The sequence below is a fragment of the Amphiura filiformis genome, chromosome 18 (assembly GCF_039555335.1).
Source record: "Amphiura filiformis chromosome 18, Afil_fr2py, whole genome shotgun sequence".
Lineage (NCBI taxonomy): Eukaryota > Metazoa > Echinodermata > Ophiuroidea > Amphilepidida > Amphiuridae > Amphiura > Amphiura filiformis.
In genome coordinates, this window is record NC_092645.1 from 28,075,615 (window position 1) to 28,099,166 (window position 23,552).

Here is a 23,552-nt window from a genome sequence, read left to right on the forward strand (position 1 = left end):
TAACATTGGCTTTATCAGTGTCAACGCAGGACAACCGATTCTTATTTTTTTTTTTTATTATTCAAGGTTTATTAGAAAAAATGCACTTCGCAGCCAAAGGCTGAATTACATACATTGCACATATAAAAATACATAAATAATGGCATATAAATATAAATTGACAATATCTTTAAACACTCTTCAAATGCAAATAACTTTCCTTGCTCGCTCATACAAGCTGCCACTCACATTTACACAACTGCAACACACATTCACACCCATCACACTCACCAAATATCACCAATAAATAATTGACCCACAACTACCAAAATTAGTACTACAACAAATAATATATACAAAGATATTGACTTTCCTCACCTCACAACCACACACCCAACACGTCACACACACCCACACACCCCCATCCAAACTTAAATTTCATAGCAACAAAATATCAAAGATCAAATATTAAAAAAAAATAAAAAACACACTAAAAACTATATCTACAAGCATTTCATGAAAATGTGACTCTTGAGGCACCCATCACATGTGACATTTTTCGTTCCACATTTTAATCATGAAAGGAATTGCACTTTGAGCGTATCTTTTAGTGTGTGTTTTTGGCACAGTCAGTGTGTTGGCATTACGGAGAGTCCTTCTGACTTGCTCAGATCTTAACTTTGGCAACCAATCGCGAAACTCATTTGAATTATAAAGAGTTTTGGCAAAGTCCAAACAGATTTTGTCACGACGTAATCAGAGCTCAGAAATGTCACATGTGATAAGTGCATCTTGGTAAGAAATATATTGAGCACCCATGATGATCTTACACGCCCTCTTCTGTATACGCTCTAAAGCATAATGTTGATTCTCAGTAAGACCGGGGTGCCATACAGGCACGGCGTATTCAAGAAGAGGGCGAATAAAACCGACATATATTGTTCTGCAAGGCTCACTCAGTCATTCAATGAGGCAATACAAACGAATTTGGTATTCAAATGAACACAATTTTGAGTTACACCTATTCAGTGTAAAAAAAAAATTCTCGGCCAAATGAAAAGCAATAATTTTCATTTTTCAGTAAATGTCAGGAAAAACTGTAATGCTTGATACTGTATTTTTTTTCAAATCTTAGTGTTAAACTTAGGCGTGAAATTCAGCCATTTAGTGTAAGATTTTCGTGAGCGATATATCATAGTTTTGTCAGAATTTCCGTTTTGATTTCACCTATTTTTACTGCCAGCTGAAAATTTTTCAAAATCAACGCGTGAAATCCGAGGCATTGTAAATCGATATCCCCGGGTGCCATATGCAGTGATATGAAGACCGCCCTGGCTACAGTGTTGCCAGAACTTCAACATAGCAAAGAAATTCCCAGGCTTAGCGCTCCTATGACACTGTGAGTGATTGATTTCATCATTACCGTGATCATCGGACCAATTTGCTTCTCCTCAAAACAACTTTGCCCAACATTTGGTAAAAAAATCAACAATCTTACATGCAATTGGGCAATATTTTAAACAAAACTTTCATTTACAAAACATAAATATTACGCTGTATGTTTTATAAACTGTTTGGAACACACTTCCAAATAACCTTCGTAACATCCCCAGACTTTCGTTACCGTATTTAAACGCCAGCTCAAAACCAATTTTTGTAAATTGATGGTTTTTATGTTTGTTTGTCAATTTCGTACTTTACGCGCTTTGAGTTCCTCATCGGAAGAGATTGTGCCTTATAAGAACCATTCGTTATCAATATTAACTTAAACCTGTTCAAGCAATTAAGTAAAAGTGCTTGAATAGAACAGAATAACTTGGATGTTAATACTTGACCTAGTGTTTCAATTGTCATGAAGGTGACTGGGTATGTTGCCTTTTGTTTGTGTTTGTTTGAAACTGCTTTTGGAAAACCAGCGAAAGTCATAAGAAAGCAGCCAAAACAATACAAGATTAAACATGGAAGTTTATAAAAAAAACATACTATTAAATAACCTAAATGAAAAAAAAAAAACACGTTTGTGGCAACAATGATCCTTGCATTGAAAGTCATATTTAAAATGTGTTGAGTACCACCCCAAAGTTTCCCTATATACACCCCCTACTACCCACCTCATACACCTCTGCACCCACCCCACACCTGATAGGCCTATTATACATAATATTACATACCGGTATAATAATATTTATAAAGCAGTAGCACGTTATAGCTATACATTTAAATAGTATAGCCCTATTATGACAAATAGGCCTACATGTCAAGTTAAAAACAAACCCGAACACAAGTCTGAAGGGTGTAATGAAAATGCCAACCCGCGATGGGGGGGTCATACAAAATTCACCTGGAGATAAGAGGGACAGAAAAATAAAATCCCCTATAACTTTACCACTTGCTTTGCTACATGGTTTACCACTAATTTTTCTAGGTTTGGACAGTACAACGTGCGTCTCTTAATAAGGACTAACCTAGGTAAACAAACAAACATACAAAATGGTCGACATAGGCCTAATCATGGAAACCATATTACCATTGCTGGCTATCACCATGATCACGGAAGCAAATATCCAAAATTCACTTTAATTTACCAAAGCACCCAAATGGGAGATTTGGGCTACAAAATCGCCCGTCGAGTATCCCTTGCTTTCAATAACAATAACAATAATAATAAACGGAATTTATATAGCGCCTTAGCATAAGTATGAACAAAGCGCTTTACAATGATCTTAAAAGTACAACTTACACTACATCTTAGGCTACAGTAAAATGTACAACTTAATTAAAAATAAAAAAATAAACTTAGTTTGGAAACAAATAGGTTTTCAGATTAGATTTAAAAGTGGCCAGACTATGTGAAGTACGAAGTTTTACAGGTAATTTGTTCCAGAGAACTGGCACAGAATTGCAGAAGGCATTATTCCCATATGTTGTGTGAGTTCTTTTACATTCAAGCAGACTGCCATCAGCATGTGATCGTAGGAACATACCATCAGAAAATGTGTGAGATTTTAGAAGATTTTGTATATACAGTGGTGTTGTTTCATGTCTACTTTTATGTGAGTAGTTTGTAGGTAATACGCTCATTTACTGGAAGCCAGTGAAGCTCTTTCAGAAGAGGAGTGGTGTGTTCCATACGGTTTGCCTTGAAAACAAGTCTGGCAGCTCTGTTTTGAATCTTTTGTAGTTTGTGTGTGTTTTTTACAGTCGAGTTACAATAATCAATTCGAGAAATAACAAGTGAGCGGACAGCATGGTTGCAAGTATCTTTATCAATATAACAGCGAATGCGTCCTATATTACGAAGATGATAATTTAAAGAGCGAGAGACAGCAGACATTTGAGATGACATAGACATGGTTGAATCAAAAAGAACTCCAAGGTTGCGTACAGAATCAGATGGTTTGATAATTGTTCCACATACGTTAAGAGTTGGTTCATATATATATATTTCAAATTATATGCAGAGCTAGCAACAAAGAATTCGGTTTTATCTTCATTCAGTTTAAGCTTATTTACATTCATCCAATTCTTGATTTCAGCAATACATGACAGGTATGCGGGGATATTTGCGTATTATCTGCGTATATGTGATAGTTCAATATGTGTTTCTGGATCATTTTTCCAAGTGGGTATGTGTAGTAGCTAAACATCCCAGGACCTACCACTGATCCCTGGGGTAGGCCAAATTTCATTGTTTGAGTTTTAGAAAAATCACCACCTATACCAATTTGGCTATTGCGTCCTTTGAGGTAGGAGAGTATCCAGGATCGCACAGCTCCACTAATGCCAAGAGATTTTTCAAGTCTATCATTCAAAATATCAAAATCAATAGTTTTTGAACATGCTATTGTAACGGATGTTTTAAGATGTGTAGAATATATTGTAGTGTATAGGCCACCACCATCTACTGTAAATGGGTTTAAGACTAAGGACTATTTAACTGAAATTGATGATTTTCTTTCTGATGTAAATATGAGTGCTAACAAAATTGTAGTTTTAGGTGATTTTAATTTGCATGTTGATATCCCAACCAAATCTGAAGTGGCATCTTTCATATCTATTTTATCTTGTTTGAATATGTCTCAACATGTTTTGGAACCAACTCACAAACGAGGTCATACTCTTGACTTGGTTATAACGAGGTCTGATGATGATATAATTAAGAACTGTAATGTGCGCAAATGTCTCAGTTCTGACCATTATGTTATACATTTCGATGTGTGCAAAAAGAAACCACCAATTCAGAAAATCAAATCTGTATCTCGCAAATATAAACGGTTGATATGCCATCTTTTATAAATGATCTGAATCTGGATTTGTCAAAACTTGAACTAAATGAAAACATGAATGCTGATTTTGCTTATGACTTATTTGAACAAACCATACAAAATGTCATTGACAAACATGCACCAGCAACAACACGAGTCAGGACAGTAAGACCAGTATCACCTTGGTACAATGATGAAATCAAAGAGGCACGTCGCATTCGCCGACGTCTAGAACGTAAATGGCAAAAACATGACACTGAAGAAAACCGAAAAGCCTATAAAGAACAACATACGTCTGTAAATAAGCTCATACATGAAGCCAAGAAATCTTACTATAATGAACAACTAGCAGCCGCTGATAACAAACAGGTTTTTCAAATTATAAATAAACTTCTCAATAAGGGTGCCAAAGTTCTACCATCATGTGACTCATACAAAGAACTTAGCGATTCGTTTGCCGACTTCTTCAAAAACAAGATTGTCAAAATCCGAAATAATCTGGACAAAAATGGTAATAACATCCAAATACATACAAAAGTTCAAGAACTCAATCAAATACAGTCAATGCAAGAATTTAATTTGGTAGAGGAAGAAATCGTCACAAAAATTATATGCAAGTTACCAAATAAGAATTGTTCTCTTGACGTTATTCCAACCTGGCTACTCAAGCAATGCATGTCATCAATTATTCCCACTTTAACTACAGTTATTAACATATCACTAAAGTCTGGCACTTTTCCCAACTCCTTGAAACAAGCTATTGTCACCCCTATCATAAAGAAAGCAACCCTGGATCCTAACGAACTTGTCTCCAATATTAAATGGTTTTTTTAAATTATGGAAAAATGTGTTATGTCGCAGATGTTTTCCCATATGTCTACAAAATGTTTGCTGGAGCCTTACCGATCTGCTTACAAGCCTAATCATGGAACAGAAACTGCTCTTCTGAAAGTGAAAAATGATATTCTATGTGCACTGGACAACAAAAAAGGTGTTTATCTTGTATTATTAGATCTAAGTGCAGAAGAGACCTGGATTAGATCAATGGCATTATCGACTATTTATGCTGCTTGCTTTCGAGATAAAGTACTGAGTTTGAGATTTTAGGAGCATGACGTGAAAAAAGGTGACATCAAAACGGAAATTCTGACAAAACAATAATAGATAGACCCACACGATGTGCTTTACAGAAGGGGGGAAATATCTTTCCTTAGCGAATTATATTAGTTTGAAACGCTAAAAAATTAATTCCGCAAAAAGCTCGTGGACGGATGTAAGGCCTATAAAATTAATAAATCTTACACTAAACGACACAATTTCATACCTAATTTTAACACCAGGATTTAAAAAAAAATGTATATCCAAGCACAATGTTTTTAACTGACATTACTGAAGAAAAAAAAATTGTTTTATATTTGACCGAGAAAATTAATTTCATAGCAAAAGGGTGACTGTATATCTGAATTGTGCTGATTTTAACATGTATCGATCGATTTTTAGCGCGACTATGCATTTCTAAAGAATCGGTTGTCCTGCGTTGAGACTGTTATAAAAAGAAACATTTGGTGATTCCAATCGATCAAGTTAACACTTTAACACCAAACGATCTAGACTCAACACTTTAAGTTGAGCATTGTTAATCGATATTGATCGATTCAACGATTCGTGCGTTGAAACATTGAAATAAATTATTAACAGGACTGAATCATTTCTGCGTAATTATAGAGGGGTCAGCGATTTCACTATATTATATAAACTCTTCAAACAAGTTTGGACATTTTCCAAAACCGCTGTATCAGAAATTTATTTCCATATTGTTTCATATCAATACAAACATTGTTCTTTCCTGTCAAAAATGACACCAAATTTTGACCATACCTTATTTCATGGTTGAGTAACCTGTCTTCGAAAGACAGAGAGGTCTTTAAAAAATGTGCCAAATCTGCCATTATACAGGGGTGAACACAACTGGTACCTTGTTTTTTTTTTGCTTACTGCACTGTTGGAATATCTTTTGTTGATTTCGAATGATAATGTCATGAAATCGTAAATTTAAAGGTCAAATTACAAACATCAAAGCAAAACATTGTGACGCAGATATATTTAATCATAGTGTCACACATCTATTCGTTTAGCTCACGGGGCGGAAATATTTTATTTCATTGCTATATTTTTATATAAGTATTAGGACGGTAAACTGGAAATAGCCTATTTTGGCGGCCATTTTGGATTCAATCTTGAATTGGAGGATACAAATGAAACATATTGAGTACAATTTTTTTTTTGGTTAGAAACATTCTTCCATTGATAATACTTGTTTATGTCATTTTTATATTGCTCTAATGTATGTCAATGGGAATATGCCATTCTGGGGGCCATTTTAGAAGCCATCTTTAATTGAAACAATGGGAATGAAACAAAATCGGCCCATATTTATTTTTGCTGAAACAGTTATTGCATTGATATTAATATTTTTTCTTTAGATCCTTTGTATATGTGTATATATGTTTTAATGGGAAAATACCAATTTGGTGGCCATTTTGGACGCCATCTTGAATTTAACGTGATCTGAATTTCTTAGCCCAAACCTTTTCTGAAGATTTAGCATTATATAACATGAATATGCAAAGTAAATTTCTATAAGAGTCATGTATACACCCCAGCCTAGAGTAAATAGTTCTGCTATAGACGAATCCAACGAGCCAAGTGATGGTCAGAATTTAGTCGGGCATTACTGGGTCCCGACTGCCCAATTGGGTGGATTAAATCCGCGATGTTGAATTGTATTGTGTTGTAAACTTTCATCATTCTTTTGTCTATGTGTAACTCGGGTGATGGAATGCAGTTTAATATCCCCGACAAGGCCACATCATTTCACATTTTAGGTGGAATAGACCTAAGGGGGGACCCAGTTATGGCTGCCATTGAGGTGTAGGAATGTAGGAATGCGTGAAATTGGATTCGTCTATAGACGAATCTAACGAGCCAAATGATGGTCAGAATTTAGTCGGCCATTAATGGGTCCCGTCTGCACCAAACTGAGATCGAGACCTCTCTGTCTTTGACATTGTTGACAGGAAAGAAAAATGTTTTCACTGTTATTGCCCAATTGGGTGGATTAAATCCGCTTAAAAATCGATGTTGAATTGTATTGTGTTGTAAACTTTGGTCATTCGTTTGTCTACGTGTTACACGGGTGATGGAATGCAGTTTAATATTCCCGCCAAGGCCATATCATTTCACAATCTAAGTTGGGGGAGAGGGTACAGGGCGTTAGTCCCACACGCCGTTAGTCCGACACTCCGCTAGTCCGACACGCCGCTAGTCTGAATCTGAAATATACTGCACAAGTCCGACACGCCGCTAGTCCGAATCTAAAATACACTCTGCCAGTCCGACACTCCGCTAGTCCGAAAATGAAAACCACTGCGCTTGTCCGAAATTGAAAACCACTGCGCTAGTCCTAATCTGGAAAACACTCCTTCAGTCCGACACTGCGCTAGTCCGAATCTAAAAAACACTGCGCTAGTCCGACACTGACAACCATTGTGCTAGTCCGAATTTGAAAAAACACTGCGCCAGTTTAAATTGGGGAGAAACACTGCGCTAGTCTGATATTCGGACTATCGCAGTGTTTTTCAGATTCGGACTAGCGCAGTGTTTTTCAGATTCGGACTAGCGGCGTGTTGGACTGAAAACTGTGTTTTCAGGTTCGGACTAGCGGCGTGTCCGACTGTTGCAGTGGTTTTCATTTCCGGACTAGCGCATGCTTTTTTTCGGACTAGCGCCGTGCTTTTCATTTTCGGACTGACGCACCTCTAAGTATAGAGAATTTGTGTTGTCGGACTAGCGGCGTGTCGGACTAGTGGCATGTCGGACTGAGCGGTGCACCCTGGTATTGGACCTAAGGAGGACCCAGCAATGACTCCCATCGAGGTGTAGGAATGCGTGAAATTGTTCGTCTATACACTAATATCCTTACCTTTCCTTCCACCAGCATTGCATAACAGGCATCAAACTCACCACAATGGACCACGTTTTCAAGTGGAAGTGCTGCTCCCTGAAAAATTAGAAAAAGTATAATTCATTATTATCAATATTGTCTTCATTTTGTTGCAAGAATGAACAGTAATTAGACCAATGCTGCCGAGAAGTTAAAATCATAAAGATTGTGGGAATATTTGAAAAGAAAATTAACAGTTGGCTGGTAAATTGCATACTTGATGAATATAATACTTCAAATTCAGACCATACTAAGGATACGAAGGCGAGTGTAAGTCTCAGCGGGTGACAGTCCTCCGCACATTGGGTGGGAGGGGAATATATGTGCTAAAACTTTGTGGCTCCTGAAAAATCTTTTTTTTTTTTTTTTGCAACATATATTCTCTTACTTACCACGATCCCTTCAGCCTTTGCAAGACATTCTTCATTACCAGAGACACCATCAATGAAGCCGATTGTCTTCCCAGTTATATCTTGCCAGTTGAAGTTATTAGGATTACCCGGTAGGACGCCAAATGCCTGGTCCGGTGATTTTGTATATGCTTCACCAAACTTAAAGGTACGTTGTCGTTCCTTTTTAGCACGCCATCCTAAATGATAAATTAATATATCAATTAGGCATACATGTAACCTGAGCTGGTTACACTACATGATTCTTATCATGCTTATTGTGGCCGCTTGCAGATGTACACTAGGGAGATTGCGAAATTAAGTGAAACGTGATACGGGAACGGCAACCGCAAGTCACACCAGTCGAAAGTAAGTTAGTATGCCCTCTAGAGGGTGAAATCCATTGTGAATTGCTCAACCGTAGAATTCCCGTACGCATGGTAAGGCGGTCACGTTGCGGTTGGTAGCAAAATAATGACGTTTCAAAATGACAAAAAAGCCATTGTAAATGCAGAAAAAAGTTATATTTGTCATGTTATGAAGCACGCTTCACTGATGCATTCTGTGAACAATGGAGATTACGTCCAGCAACTTGTTTATAGAGGCCCGCATGCTTTTATCAATTGGCTCAAAATAAAGGATTTGAACTGGTGTCCTTCACCGTAATCATGGCGCAGTGCAGTCCATTCAATCAAATGTTGTCAACAACCTATTTGATTGCAGTGCATTTGTTATGTGAGACGAACTATCGCGGTAGATTGTAATCATGCTTTTGTTGAATGCATTCGTATGGCAAGCCCAAGCGGACAAAAATGTCGAACATAACGCTGTGCCTATCGAGCATAACGCCGTGTATGTCGAACATAACACGCCGTGTATCGAACTCGTAACGCCATGTATGTCGAACACAACACGGTGCCTATCGAGCATAACGCCGTGTACATCGAACACAACACGGTGCCTATCGAGCATAACGCCGTGTACATCGAATACAACACGGTGCCTATCGAGCATACTAACGCTGTGTACATCGAACATAACACCGCCTGTCGACCATAACACCGCCTATCGAACTCAACACACTGCATGTCGAACTAAACGCGCCGGGTTCAGGGGGAGGTACTCATTATATGTGCGGGTTTGCTATTATATGGAGTATCAAAGTGACCCGCAATAATGATAAGGTACATCCGAGGGCACAACCTATAACATTTTCTAATATATTAGTAACCTATTGAGCAACTGAATACTATAAGGCACAACCGAGGGCACAACCTATAACATTTTCTAACCTATTGACCATAATTAAAGAGAAAATTAACATTTAAAGTAGAATTATGTATAGGCCCGCCCTAATGCTTGTACAAATCTCAAATCAAAATTGAAATAAAACAAACACAAAATAAAATTACATAAAATAAAATAAGCTGAAATATATCACAATAGTATAGGCATATAGTATTATAATAGGTTAAGAAGTAAAAATATTATAGGTCTACTTATAATAAAGTAATTAATTGTGTCTTATAAAGAAAAACTGTATGGTCAAAGTTAAAATAGGCCAATTAAGTAATGAAAAAGGAATGAGAAATTTCAATCACAAGGAGAAAAGAAATATTTATTTTTGAAGAAATAGGCAGAAACACGACGAGAACCCGGGGACGAGAACAGAAAAAGAAAATTAAATTAAAATAAAGAAAAATAATAGGGCCTGTATAAAGAATTACTAAATGAAAGAAGAAAAAATATTTGATAAAGTATTAAAACAAATAGGGCCTTAAGGGATCTAAAATGAGCGTTTATTGCTTTTCGACAGTATTTTTTGTGGGACATGAGAGCACCTCAGACCTATCGAATTGCATTCTGAATACGAAGCATGTCATTCTGATATCAAATAATTTTCATTTTTTGAAAATCACAACATAATACAAATTTTATGACAAATTATAAAAATTTGATATTTTTCAAATTTTTGATATATAACAGTCCTCGAAGTAAATTATATAAATCTAATGATATATTCTTAAAGTGTATGTAGCAGGGAGGAAAAAGCCGACGGTCAATTGAAAATTTTGACCTTTCATATTGAAGATATGGATTTTTTCCCAAAAAGACCTAATTTTTTTTTTTGGTGTTTTGGGAAAAAATCCATATCTTCAATACGAAAGGTCAAAATTTTCAATTGATCGTCGGCTTTTCATCCCACCTACATACACTTTAAGTATAAATCATCAGATTTATAAAGTTTACTTCAAGTACTGTTAAATATCAAAAATATCAATTTTAATGATTTGCCATAAAATGTGTATTAAATTGCGAATTTCAAAAAATCAAAATTATTTGATATCAGAATGACATTCTTCGTATTCAGAATGCAATTCGATATGTCTGATGTGCTCTAATGTCCCAAAATAAATACTGTCCAAACGTTCATACCCCAGCCCTTAAGGCAAATGCGTACAAAGAAATGAATAAAGAGAAAAAGATAAAAGCAAAAGAAAAGAGAAGAAAATATAATATATAATATAATATTTTGAAGAAAAGGAAAAAAATTCTCCGTGATGAGAAGAATAAACAAAATGAAAGGAAGAAAGAAGAAAATAAAGTGTTGGCCTAACAAAAAGAAACTAATGATCAAAAATAAAGTAAAGAAAGAAAATTCCACCATCAGAATAATTTTTTATTATTAATATTATTATTATTGGATCAATCGATCAATTAGAATAGATGTCGATAGCGGTCAACGGATTACTGCGTGACAACAATAGCTGAGCGGAAGTTTAACTGTCGTCCGTAGCCGCTTGTCCCCCGGTTGTGCCTGATTACGGATCACTTAATGGATCTCCATATAATAGTATACCCGGGCATATATTGAGTATACCTCCCCCTGAACCCGGCGTGTTAAGTTCGACATGCAGAGTGTGTTCGGTAGGCGGTGTTATCATTCGATTCGGTTCGATGCACACGGCGTTATGAGTTCGACATACACGGCGTGCTTAGTTCGACATGCAGTGTGTTGAGTTCGATAGGCGGTATTATGGTCGACAGGAGGTGTTATGTTCGATGTACACAGCGTTAGTATGCTCGATAGGCATCGTGTTGTATTCGATGTACACGGCGTTATGCTAGCTTATGCTCGATAGGCACCGTGTTGTGTTCGATGTACACGGCGTTATGCTCGATAGGCACCGTGTTGTGTTCTTGTCCGCTTGGGCTTGCCATACATTCGAGTAGTCCGCCATATTTACGGGATGATACGTCACATGCACAACCTCGATTGGAGTGTCATTTAATACATACAGGGTGATTCAAAATGAAGTAAAGTCACGTTTGTGACGCTTTTGTATGAAATCTGCAGTACATGAAAATATCATCGCAAAGAGCAGATTCTGAACGTCTAAATTAAAAAAGAATAGTTGTATTTGCTTGCACCAAACCCAAGTTATACTAATTTGAATAAAACCAACCATTTTTGTAGCTGCACACGGTTTCACTTACCATGCGTGTAGTGTATTGATTGGTATATGGGGCTATATTCAAATGAAAATCCTCGTATAACCATGATAACTCTTATAACTAATGTAATTCATTATCTTCCGGATGGTCCGACTGAAACTTGCTTTGAAAATGTTGCGAAGGGGGTTGTGACTTGTGTCTTGAGCTGCCGATCTTTTGGTAAAATTTGCAACACATGCCTAACCCTAGCAATGTTTTCTTCTGGACTCTGAAGCTTCAGACTGTCGGATCATTCGAGTCACATGATTCGAAACTTGCCTACATTCTTATATTGCTTATTACATGTACTTGACATCCGATCAACTGGAAAACTGCATGAAGACGAAACACAGCAGTGGTCGCGATTCACCAAGTGTTTCTAAAAGGCTGCTAGAATAAACAAATTTTAATGCTTATTACCTTTTTAAAATAGCCGAGGGGGGGGGGGGGGGGGTCAATGAAATATCTTTCGTGTAAAACCTGAAGCATCATAATGTATAAAAGAATATTTGAATATCAACTGTAGATCATATGTAACCCTTCGTGATACCCAATCGTGCTACAGTTTATGTGGTTTAGGAGGCAGATAATTTTATTTCAATTTTATATACGCCAAAATATGTTCTGAATTTAGTGGAAATAAAGGCCGAAAAGATCATGAAAAGTCCCCAATTGACGATTACTGTTTCGTCTTTATGGGAATCTAATCTTTTAATATCTGAAAGAAACTTTGGGGACAATTTGGGGACTTTTACTTTAAATTTCATAAATCCAGAGCGTCTTACAAGAAAAATGGTAGGCTGACTATACAAACCGACGCGATGAGCACAGAGCGCGTCAGTGGACGAAATCAAAATCAATTATGTGTTATGTATGTATCATAGGCAAAAACTCCCCCAATCACTATGGGCGAGTTTCCCGACAGAATTCTTAGTAAGCCTTAGTCTTAAGGTGGCCTTGAGGCTAAGCCCAGCCCGCTCTCGAAGACCGAGTCTTAACTCTAGCCGGATTTCTTAACCGCAAATTCAACCTAGTCTTAGTGGCCTTGCAGGCTTAACGTTTGACAACCTCGTCCCTTTCTACCAGCGACTTAATTGTATAGGATGTTGGAGGTAGATGTGCGGGAAACGTTTTCAGTTAAGCCTCTGTCTTACGACCTCTTTTAGCCTTGAGGCTAGACAAGCCAACTGCTAAGCCACCCGTCGAGAAATTCGCCCTATGAGGCTCCACCCACACAACGTCATATATAAATCTGTGTGCAAGTAACAAAACTGTTATTCGTAATGGCATGTTCTAACTTGTTTTGCTCAATAGCTTAGGCGTAACAGGATTTGGGGGAGTTGAGCGCATTCTGTAAGCTCATCATAGCATCGTCATAAAAATGCAGATTTTAGAACAGATAAAACAAAAATAGATGCACAAACGTTCAACAAGGCCTACATACAACACCTGGTGTTTTGAATCATTTATACAAACTGGTAACCCAGCAAACACAGAACGTTTTCGACATCATACGCAAAAGGTTATAAAAGGTTGTCAGAAAACGTTTAAATGTCGGGTTATATAAAGGGTACATTAATGGTATAAAACGTTTTCATAACATTAAATAACATTTGTTGGTAATTTACTGCACAGCAAACACAAATGTAAAAAAAAAAACATTATTTAAATGTCGGGTTATATAAAGGGTATAAAAACGGTTTAATAACATTCCAAAAACATTTTTGAAAACTTGGTACAAATCATTCTAAACAGAATGTTATTTTGGGGTTGAAAAAATATTTTGCAAAAAATGTTAACAATAACGTTTTCAAAATGTTTTCACGACCTTTATATATCCGACATTTAAATGTTATTAAAACGTTTTGTAAAAACATTTTAAAAACATTTCTGTGTTTGCAGGGTGCAAATATTTTAACAAAATGTTATTTAAGTGTTGACAAAATATTTGGCCAAAAATGTTTGCAAAAATAGTTTACAATGATATTTCGAAAACATTTTAAAAATATTGTTGGTAGTGTGCTTTCATACAAAACGTTTTAAAACAAAAAACGATTTCATGACCTTTATATAACCCGACATTTTAATGTTATTGAAACGTTTTTACCTAAACCAAAACCCAAAATATAACTTATTTAAAACGTTTTAAAAACGTGTTTGTATTTGCTGGGAAACTGACACAAATACAAAATTAACTTGTAAACTGACACAAATACAAACTGGTAAACTGCGTATACACCCCCTCTCCACACCCCACACCTAACAAAGAGATAAAGCAGCAGCTAGTGACGCACCCACCCCATCCCATGTTAATGGAAAAATGTTTAAAGGTTTTTTGGTTACAAATTAAAATTAAAAGATAAGTCATTTAATTGTCATTTGATTTTTTTGAAATTTTTGGCAAAAAACAAAGAAAACTGCAGTATGTTGAAGCCCCATTCAAATATATGTATAGCTAATTTATATAAGCCCTACTGTAAGTATATAATTATACAGATTCACAAAAATGCGTTATTTTGTCTTAAAATACACGGTTTTCGGCTGAACCACTAGCAGGCGAAATTGAAGCCCCATTCAAACAATACATGTAGCTAATTTATATAGGCCCTACTGAGTACTGCCAGTATACAGGGTGTATCAAAATGATTGGTACCGGGCTATGTGACATTTTCAAAAATATATAAAAAATATAAAATTGCTAATTAATATAGTGTTTGTACTATAAATAGAAAGAGGCATATGTTAACTCGTTGATCTATTAATCTGAAGTTGATAGGTTGATGCATCCGGGAGCCATTGTCATTTAAACGAAGATCGACATAATCATGATTTGACTTACACAACACAAGATGAATATGTTCACTGCTTGAACCATTTATTGCATACATACTCTTCAATTCATAAAATTGCTTTACACATGCTTTTAGAAAGATAGTTCCTGAAGTCCCTGCCTTACGACTCTGGCAGTGTGAGGTGAAGCCCTATCTTGAAAGAACATAACACCTGGGATGGGTCCATTCTGTTCTGTAACTGCCCATATCAAAATTTGAAGCATTGCAAGTTATTGCATGTTTGCATGGGATACGCCTTGCTCTTAGAAACTGTCTCCTAAATCTTCTCTGCACTTCTCCATAGCTTCGTGTCGACCAGTAATTCTTAACTATGAATTCACACTGAAGTGTGGAATACTGTGGAGCCATTCCAATAACTTTTACCAGGTCTATACTAACCTACACTGTTTACAGTCTATAGCCATTCTGACACACCATCTACTTAGTAATCTCAATAATACAACTTAAATTACCGCCCTGGATGGTGTTGATACACAAACTTCTTTCACCCCACCTAAATTATTTAATTATGCAAATATTTTGGGCAAACATTTTTCGCAAAATATTTTTTCAACCCCAAAATAACATTCTGTTTAGAATGTTTTCAAAATGTTTTTGGAATGTTATTAAAACGTTTTTATACCCTTTATATATCCCGACATTTAAACGTTTTCTGTAAAACATTTTTTGTTTGCTGAGCAGTAGATTATCAAAAAATGATTTTGAATGTTATGAAAACGTTTTATACCCTTAATATACCCTTTATATAACCCGACATTTAAACGTTTTCTGACAACCTTTTATAACCTTTTGCGAATGATGTCGAAAACGTTTTGTGTTTGCTGGGGACACTTGAATTTGCGTTTTATTTTTCCATTGTGAGTTAGAAAGTTATGAGTATCACGGAAGCTTCTAAGCTATACAATTTTTCATCCTGATGTAGTGACGTCAGTGCGCACTAAATTTCGGCGCAGCTTAAATAAAATAGGCAGCGGAGGCTCAAAGCGCCGGCGTTCGCACGCACGCTTAAAGACGCCGCTTATAGCGCGGAACTGCCTCAACGCGTTGACGTTTAATGCATATCATGATTAAAAAATAGTGCATAATACCATGCATTTTTAAATGCATGATTAAAATGAATGATTAAAATCTCAACCCATGACTTGGGAGAGGCATATAGCCCTGTGTAAAGTTAGTTGTGGAGCATGGTGGCCGAGCGGAACGAGCTCCGACTAATACTCGGAAGGTTGCGGGTTCGAGCCCCGGCGACGCCATCTCGTTGTGCCCTTGAGTAAGGCACTTTATCTCGATTACTCCTCTCCACCCAGGTATTCTTAAATACTGGGAAGGTTACACTCAGCTAAGGCACGATTTAGGGCAAGGTTGAAAAAGTGAGGAAATTGAAAATCACAAAAAACATCACCGGGTACGCCCTCTGTTTTATTTCATCACCCACGAAAAATTGATTTCCTATGTATTACTTTGTTTTGTGATGAAAATTGTGATGTTTTATTTCATCACGCTCTAAAATAAACGATTCCTTATGTATTAATTTGTTTCGTGTTGATTTCTTATGTATCACTTTGTTTTGTGATGAAAATCGTGATGTTTTATTTCATCACGGTTTAAAAGAAATGATTTCTTATGTATTACTTTGTTTCGTGATGAAAATCGTGATGTTTTATTTCATTACGCTCTAAAACAAATGATTTCTTAAGTATTACTTTGTTTTGTGATGAAAATCGTGATGTTATATTTCATCACGTTCTAAAAACAAATGATTTCTTATGTATTACTTTGTTTCGAGATGAAAATCGTGACGTTTTATTTCATCACGCTTTAAAATAAATGATTTCTTGTGTATTACTTTGTTTTGTGATGAAAATTGTGATGTTTTATTTCATCACGCATTAAAAGAAATGATTTCTTATGTATTACTTTGTTTCGTGATGAAAATCGTGATGTTTTATTTCATCACGCTCTAAAGCAAATGATTTCTTATGTATTACTTTGTTTTGTGATGAAAATTGTGATGTTTTATTTCATCACGCATTAAAAGAAATGATTTCTTATGTATTACTTTGTTTTGTGATGAAAATCGTGATGTTTTATTTCATCACGCTCTAAAGCAAATGATTTCTTATGTATTACTTTGTTTTGTGATGAAAATTGTGATGTTTTATTTCATCACGCTCTAAAACAAATGATTTCTTATGTATTACTTTGTTTTGTGATAAAAATCGTGATGTTTTATTTCAGCACGGTTTAAAAGAAATGATTTCTTATGTATTACTTTGTTTCGTGATGAAAATCGTGATGTTTTATTTCATTACGCTCTAAAACAAATGATTTCTTATGTATTACTTTGTTTTGTGATGAAAACCGTGATGTTTTATTTCATCATCACGCTCTAAAACAAATGATTTCTTATGTATTACTTTGTTTCGAGATGAAAATCGTGCCGTTTTATTTCATCACGCTTTAAAACAAATGATTTCTTATGTATTACTTTGTTCTGTGATGAAAATTGCGATGTTTTATTTCATCGCGCTCTAAAACAAATGATTTCTTAGTATGACTTTGTTTCGTGATGAAAATCGTGATGTTTTATTTCATCACGCTCTAAAGCAAATGATTTCTTATGTATTACTTTGTTTCGTGATAAAAATCGTGATGTTTTATTTCATTACGCTCTAGAACAAATGATTTCTTATGTATTACTTTGTTTTGTGATGAAAATCGTGATGTTTTATTTCATCACGCTCTAAAACAAATGATTTCTTATGTATTACATTGTTTTGTGATGAAAATCGTGATGTTTTATTTCATCACGGTTTAAAAGAAATGATTTCTTATGTATTACTTTGTTTCGTGATGAAAATCGTGATGTTTTATTTCACCAAGCTCTAACGCAAATGATATCTTATGTATTACTTTGTTTTGTGATGAAAATCGTGATGTTTTACTTTATCACGCTTTAAAAGAAATCATTCCTTATGTGTTACTTGTTTTGTGACGTATAGTAGACTGTGAGTGGACAAGTAAAGAGTATTTTGTAGTCACAATGCCAAAAATTCATGGCATTCTGATAGTCTTAAAGTTTGGTAACTTCTTGGGTGAGATGTAGATTGTGTATGATAAATGGAACAATAAATATAGTTGTTAGATGCATTTAAAGAAAGAAATCTCATTAAAACAGTGATGATGATGATGATATCCCCAAAAGCGTCCCGGTTTTTTTTCTTGCCCTAAATCGTGCCGTATCTAGTTACACTCGCTGTGGAGGAGGTGTAGCGATCCCCCTATAGCAACATTACATGGAGAAATCTGGTCCAATCGCCAATGAAAGAGAGGGCACTCCAATCACTGTTTCCTTTTTTAGTTATACACGTAAAATCTCAAGTCAAGCGTTCTTTGGACCATTCGGCCAGTGATTACAACAAGATTATCTTACCTCCGCAAGCGTCATACCAACCGGACATCAACCCAACTCCTCCACGCGGCACCTCCCCGACTTCAATATTCCAGCAATTGACAAGAAGATCGTATACCAGAACACAATTCTTATTCGCTATTCTGCACCCTAAGGAATAAAATCAAATATATTGTAAGTGTCCTCGTCTCGGTTCTTCTACTTGTTCTTGTCTCTATGCCTCCACTTATCTTTAAGGGGCTGTGCAATATTTGTGTGTACCCGGGGTGGTTAATTCTCAAATGATCTGCCAAAATTGCTCGTCCTCTCTTTTGAAATATAAAAAAATTGACCCCCACCTTTTGATTTGACAAAGGATCTCCCTCCCCCCTCCTGCAAGAATTTGGGAAACCTAAATTTACCTTAAATTGAATGCGAGCGCAGCGAAAAGGAAAATTTTCATATTTAATCGTGTTCCTAACCACGCTAACATTTACCTACGCCTTTTAAGGGCGTAATATAGAAACGATGTCAAAAACATCTGTGCTAAAACTCGCTTTGCCCTCCCCCTTCTACCTGCCAAAATCACTTCCCCCCACCACGTTGGGCATGCCAAAAAATGCCATCCCCCTTTTTTGTTCACCACCACGGGGTACACATTTATTTATTTATTTATTTATAACAATAGGCTAGAAAGCCTGGACAAACCCAATAGTAAAATCACTAAATTAAGGGATGCCCAATACATCAAAAACAAGAACAAAATAAATAAAAACATAATTAGGACAAGGACAGGTGGAATGGGGAAATAAAAGGAGACCAAACGAAATGGCTACACGAGGTGGAGACAAACAGGGAGGTGCTTTTGACAACATCCTCAGGCAGGTAGTTCCACAAGGTGGGAACATATGGGTAAAAGGACCTTTGGCAGAGTGTGAGCCTTCGGAAAGGTGTATCAAGAGAGAGGCTATTGAGATTGCGGAGAGTGGTCTTGGGTGGGGCTTGAATGGGTTGGGAGTAGAGCAGAGGTGGTTGAGGATCTTAAAAAGATGACTAAGGGCAGCAATGTCACGACGCTTAGACAATTTCAGTTGGGTAACCGATTATAAAGCAAACGCAAGGTAACAATACTATGTGGGCCTATGTTCACGAAATGAGACAATAGTCTGCTTATTGTTAACCAGCATTCTTGAAAATGAGAAACATGATGGTTGTTGACTTAACACGGTTTGGAAAAAATTTCTTCATATTTTTTGGTGTTATCTGTCGTTTACATATCCTTGCTAAAACACAAAAGTGCGAATATTTTCAAACACCTAAATTAGCTAAAACTTTAGGACATGTTACAAAACTATATTTTCTAGAATTTCAGAGAATACTTTAAATATTGGCCGGTTATTTTTCACACAGTGACGTTAACTAGGCAATGTCATATTACCTATAACATACACTAAAACACCAAAGTGCGAATATTTCCAAACACCTAAATTAGCTAAAAATTTAGGACATGTTACAAAACAATATTTTCTAGAATTTCAGAGAATACTTTAAATATTGGCCGGTTATTTTTCACCCAGTGACGTTAACTAGGCAATATCCTATACTTCTAACATACACTATTTGTAGAGGTCACGCGTCAATGGTGAGAGCACTCTGTATTGTGTATAGGAAAACGGACAGAGACTGCAGTATGCAGAGTTTTAAGCTTAAATGCAATAGCCAGAGTATGCACAATGGGCAAGTGGACTACGGAGAAGTCTACAATGTGCCTTGTTACTATGTTATGGACCTTTTCAAACTGAGTCATTCTGATAAAACCCGAAGCATGAAAATATTTCCCCGATCGCGTACGCATAAAAGTACCTCTTCAGCATTAGGGCAAACTATTATATTTTCTGAGGAACATTTTTGAATAGGTTTTAACCAATCGGAACAATTTTGAGATTAGACCCCTGTGCAATTTCCGATTTCAATAACAGTTAAAGGGTGTAGGTACCGGATGCTTGTTTTAATTTTGACATATTTATTTTTGGTTACCATATACTGGGCAGTGGCGGATACCTATACTATCAGCAAAATAGCCCGGGCCCAAAAGTGAGAAGTTCAATTCATAGGCGTGCCCGGATTTTTTGTCGTGGGTGGGCAGAGAAAAAAATCGCAAGTGAGCACTAGTTCAGCCCAATTGTGCCGAGATATCTGCGTGCGCAGCGCTCGAAAATATTCTGTTTCATACTATTTGAAGTAAAAGTTGGTAGAAAATCTCAAAGTATTTCACACCTAAATCAATGTGTTTACCGAATGTGTGCAATTTAAACAGTACTAAGAACAACTCATATTTCTGTTTATTTTCAGGGCGGATCATCCCCCGTCAGGCATGCCACTGGCTCAAATGCACGCAAAGCGTGTATCGTGAACGCCTGGGGTCCATGGGCCCGTCTTAGTGTGGAATCCAGGGGCAACACCCCAGCAGATGTCCAGAGGCTGAGGTCCTTTGTAGCTGATTGATTTCAGCCTTTTAATATAAGGAAATACCCGTACAAATATATATAGGGCCCTTACCCTACCAATGTATTATACTTCGAAGCTATCAGTATACCAACATAGTGTCCTGAAGCTTTTGTAGTTGTATAGAGCTAGGCCTACTCACTGCACCTTTCAACACCTTTCAACTTATAAGAAGTAAAAGCCAAAAAAAAAAAAGAAGAAAAAAAAGGAAAGGAAAAGAAAAAAGAAGAAAAAGAAAAGAAAGAAAAGAAAAAATAGGGGGTGCCTAAATAACAAGGGCCTTGTCAGCAACTGCTTATAGCTTTTATCCGCCACTGATACTGGGTTGAACAAAACTGGGTACCTTAATAATTTTCGCACTGTATATCAATCTATCAATCTTTTATTTTTCATCAATCTCATAAAACATACAATGTAACAACAGAGGTAAATTAAATTATTGCACATTAACAAGTATTGATGAAGGCAGGTACATCACAAGGCCAAGAGGCCTGAAAACGATGAACCACCTTATAACATATAATTATAATAGTACATTAAATAATCAAAACATTAAATATACACAAAAATCTTAACCCATCTTAAGTTATAAAAATACAAATTAAAGCAAACAAATATTTAAGCAGTGTTTGTTTGATATTACATTATGGTGAACAGTATAAAGACTGTGGCAGTGGCGGCACCATAATTTCTTTTCGTATAACAAATATGCCTACCTGCATTTATAATATCCACTATAAAGCCGGCTACCTCTCCAGTTTCTTCATTTCTGTACATGAAAAAAAGGAAACTAGGTAAACGTGCGCGTGTTTATAGTGGGTGCAGATGTGCGGTACATTGCGGTACAATTTCTACCCGGTTAGAGATTATCTGGATACTTGCCCACTATTCGCTACTTGCACGGTTCCGCCATTATGCACTATGTGCGGGAAGAGCCTCGAACTGGCAGGATACATGAAAGGAAGAATTATGTAACCTTACACAGAATGTTATATGACTAGTTCAATTCCCATTCATGTATGCTGCCAGTTCGAGGTTCTCCCCGCACATAGTGCATAATGGCGGAACCGTGCAAGTAGCGAATAAACACTAGCAGTATAATGTATGTACGGTACATCGATATCCTTCTCAACCGAAGGATATTGTGGCGAGATATTCCCACTATAAACACACCAATATAAATTGTGTGCGGTATTACCGGAAGTAGGAGCTTCTTCATGATGCGTAGGATGCGCGCAGGACATTCGGAACGATTCTCACCTCCAATAGTTATCAAAACAGAAGCTACATGTTCACCGCCATGATCATATTGTTGAATGGGTTGTTTATAGCTCGCGCCACAATATTTACACATTCCCCGTGTGACCTCGGGGTCATTGCAAATGTACGATAATGTTAGTTGGTATATAATTTGTGCGGTAACTGTGTCTCACTACAAACAGCAAGGGTATCAGTATATATATACAAGGATTATCGTATACGGTACACCATGGGTACACAGTGTCAACACCCTGTATTATAAATATTTTTCCATACAGCTCAATACTCCGTTGAAATCAATATTCTTTTATTGACACAGATAAAGAAAGTTTACATACAGCCTGTCTCAAAAAAAATTGTGCAAGTGAAAAGCGCCCTCTCTGGCAATTAGAAAATACCGTTGTGACATAATACTTACATCAATGTCAAGGGCGTAGTCGTAGCTCTCAAATGCCGTTTCTTTTGTTCAATTTGCTTGTCTTAATCTCGAGATATGTTTAGTTAAAGACGAAAGGGTAAAATCACAATTGTGCCACTTTTACGGCTTTACACGTAACAGTGATAGCATAAAGTTTATCAAGAGTTCCTTCGTGAAATCAAAAGAATGCATCAATTACACAATAAAAAATGTTTTGACTGTTTTTACTGTTTTATCATGATGCAGAAATGATGATTCTCCTTTTTCACTTAAAAGGGATTAAAAGATAAATAAATATTTCACATTCTGCTGTAAAATTAAATACATGTGCATGTCAATGATTTTATCTTGATTTTATCATGGTAAATGCTGTTCTCTTAGTCACTTAAGACATGATAAAAGACAAACAAATATTGCGCACTTATACATGTTATGTTAATGAACGCGTATTACTTGTTGGAAGAGATATTAGACAAAATAATGCACGCGTGCTGATGTTTATGCGTCTAATGCATGCGCCCCGAAAGGGGAGTGCATTAGAGTGCATTGATTTACATGTACAGCTCTCTTCCTTAGTAAAAGTGGCACAATTGTGATTTTACCCTTTCGTTGTTAAATAAACATAGCTCGAAATTGGAACAAGCAAATTGAACAGAACAAACGGCATGTGAGAGCTAAGACTGCGCCCGTGATGTTGATGTAAGCATTATGTCACAACGGTATTTTATAATTGCCAAAGAGGGCGCTTTTCACTTGCACTTACTAGAGCATGCACAAATGTGTAGAATATAGAAACTCTGTGGTATCTCATATGATAGTCATGGTATGCTTAGCCTGAGTCGCTCGGCCTATCTCGAACAAAATCGCGATGCCTAGCTGTTGAAAAACGAGAGGATTCGCTGTACTATCACGGCAATTTTTGACATAGGGATGATGACGATGTGCGGTATACTCAAAATGCGGTATATTCACTATAAACACGCTCAGTGATCATT

At 36.4% G+C, this 23,552-nt stretch overlaps 1 protein-coding gene across 1 annotated transcript in view; it reads right to left on the bottom strand.

The window, feature by feature from the left end:
- Positions 1-23,552, bottom strand: part of LOC140140097 (uncharacterized) — a 43,667-nt gene that overhangs the window by 4,702 nt on the left and 15,413 nt on the right. The window contains exons 3-6 of the mRNA XM_072161925.1: positions 21,596-21,648; positions 18,417-18,545; positions 8,640-8,836; positions 8,227-8,304 (exon numbers count right to left, since the gene is read on the bottom strand). Of these exons, the coding sequence (XP_072018026.1) occupies positions 8,227-8,304; positions 8,640-8,836; positions 18,417-18,545; positions 21,596-21,648 (457 nt within the window). The remainder of the gene's footprint in view (positions 1-8,226; positions 8,305-8,639; positions 8,837-18,416; positions 18,546-21,595; positions 21,649-23,552) is intronic.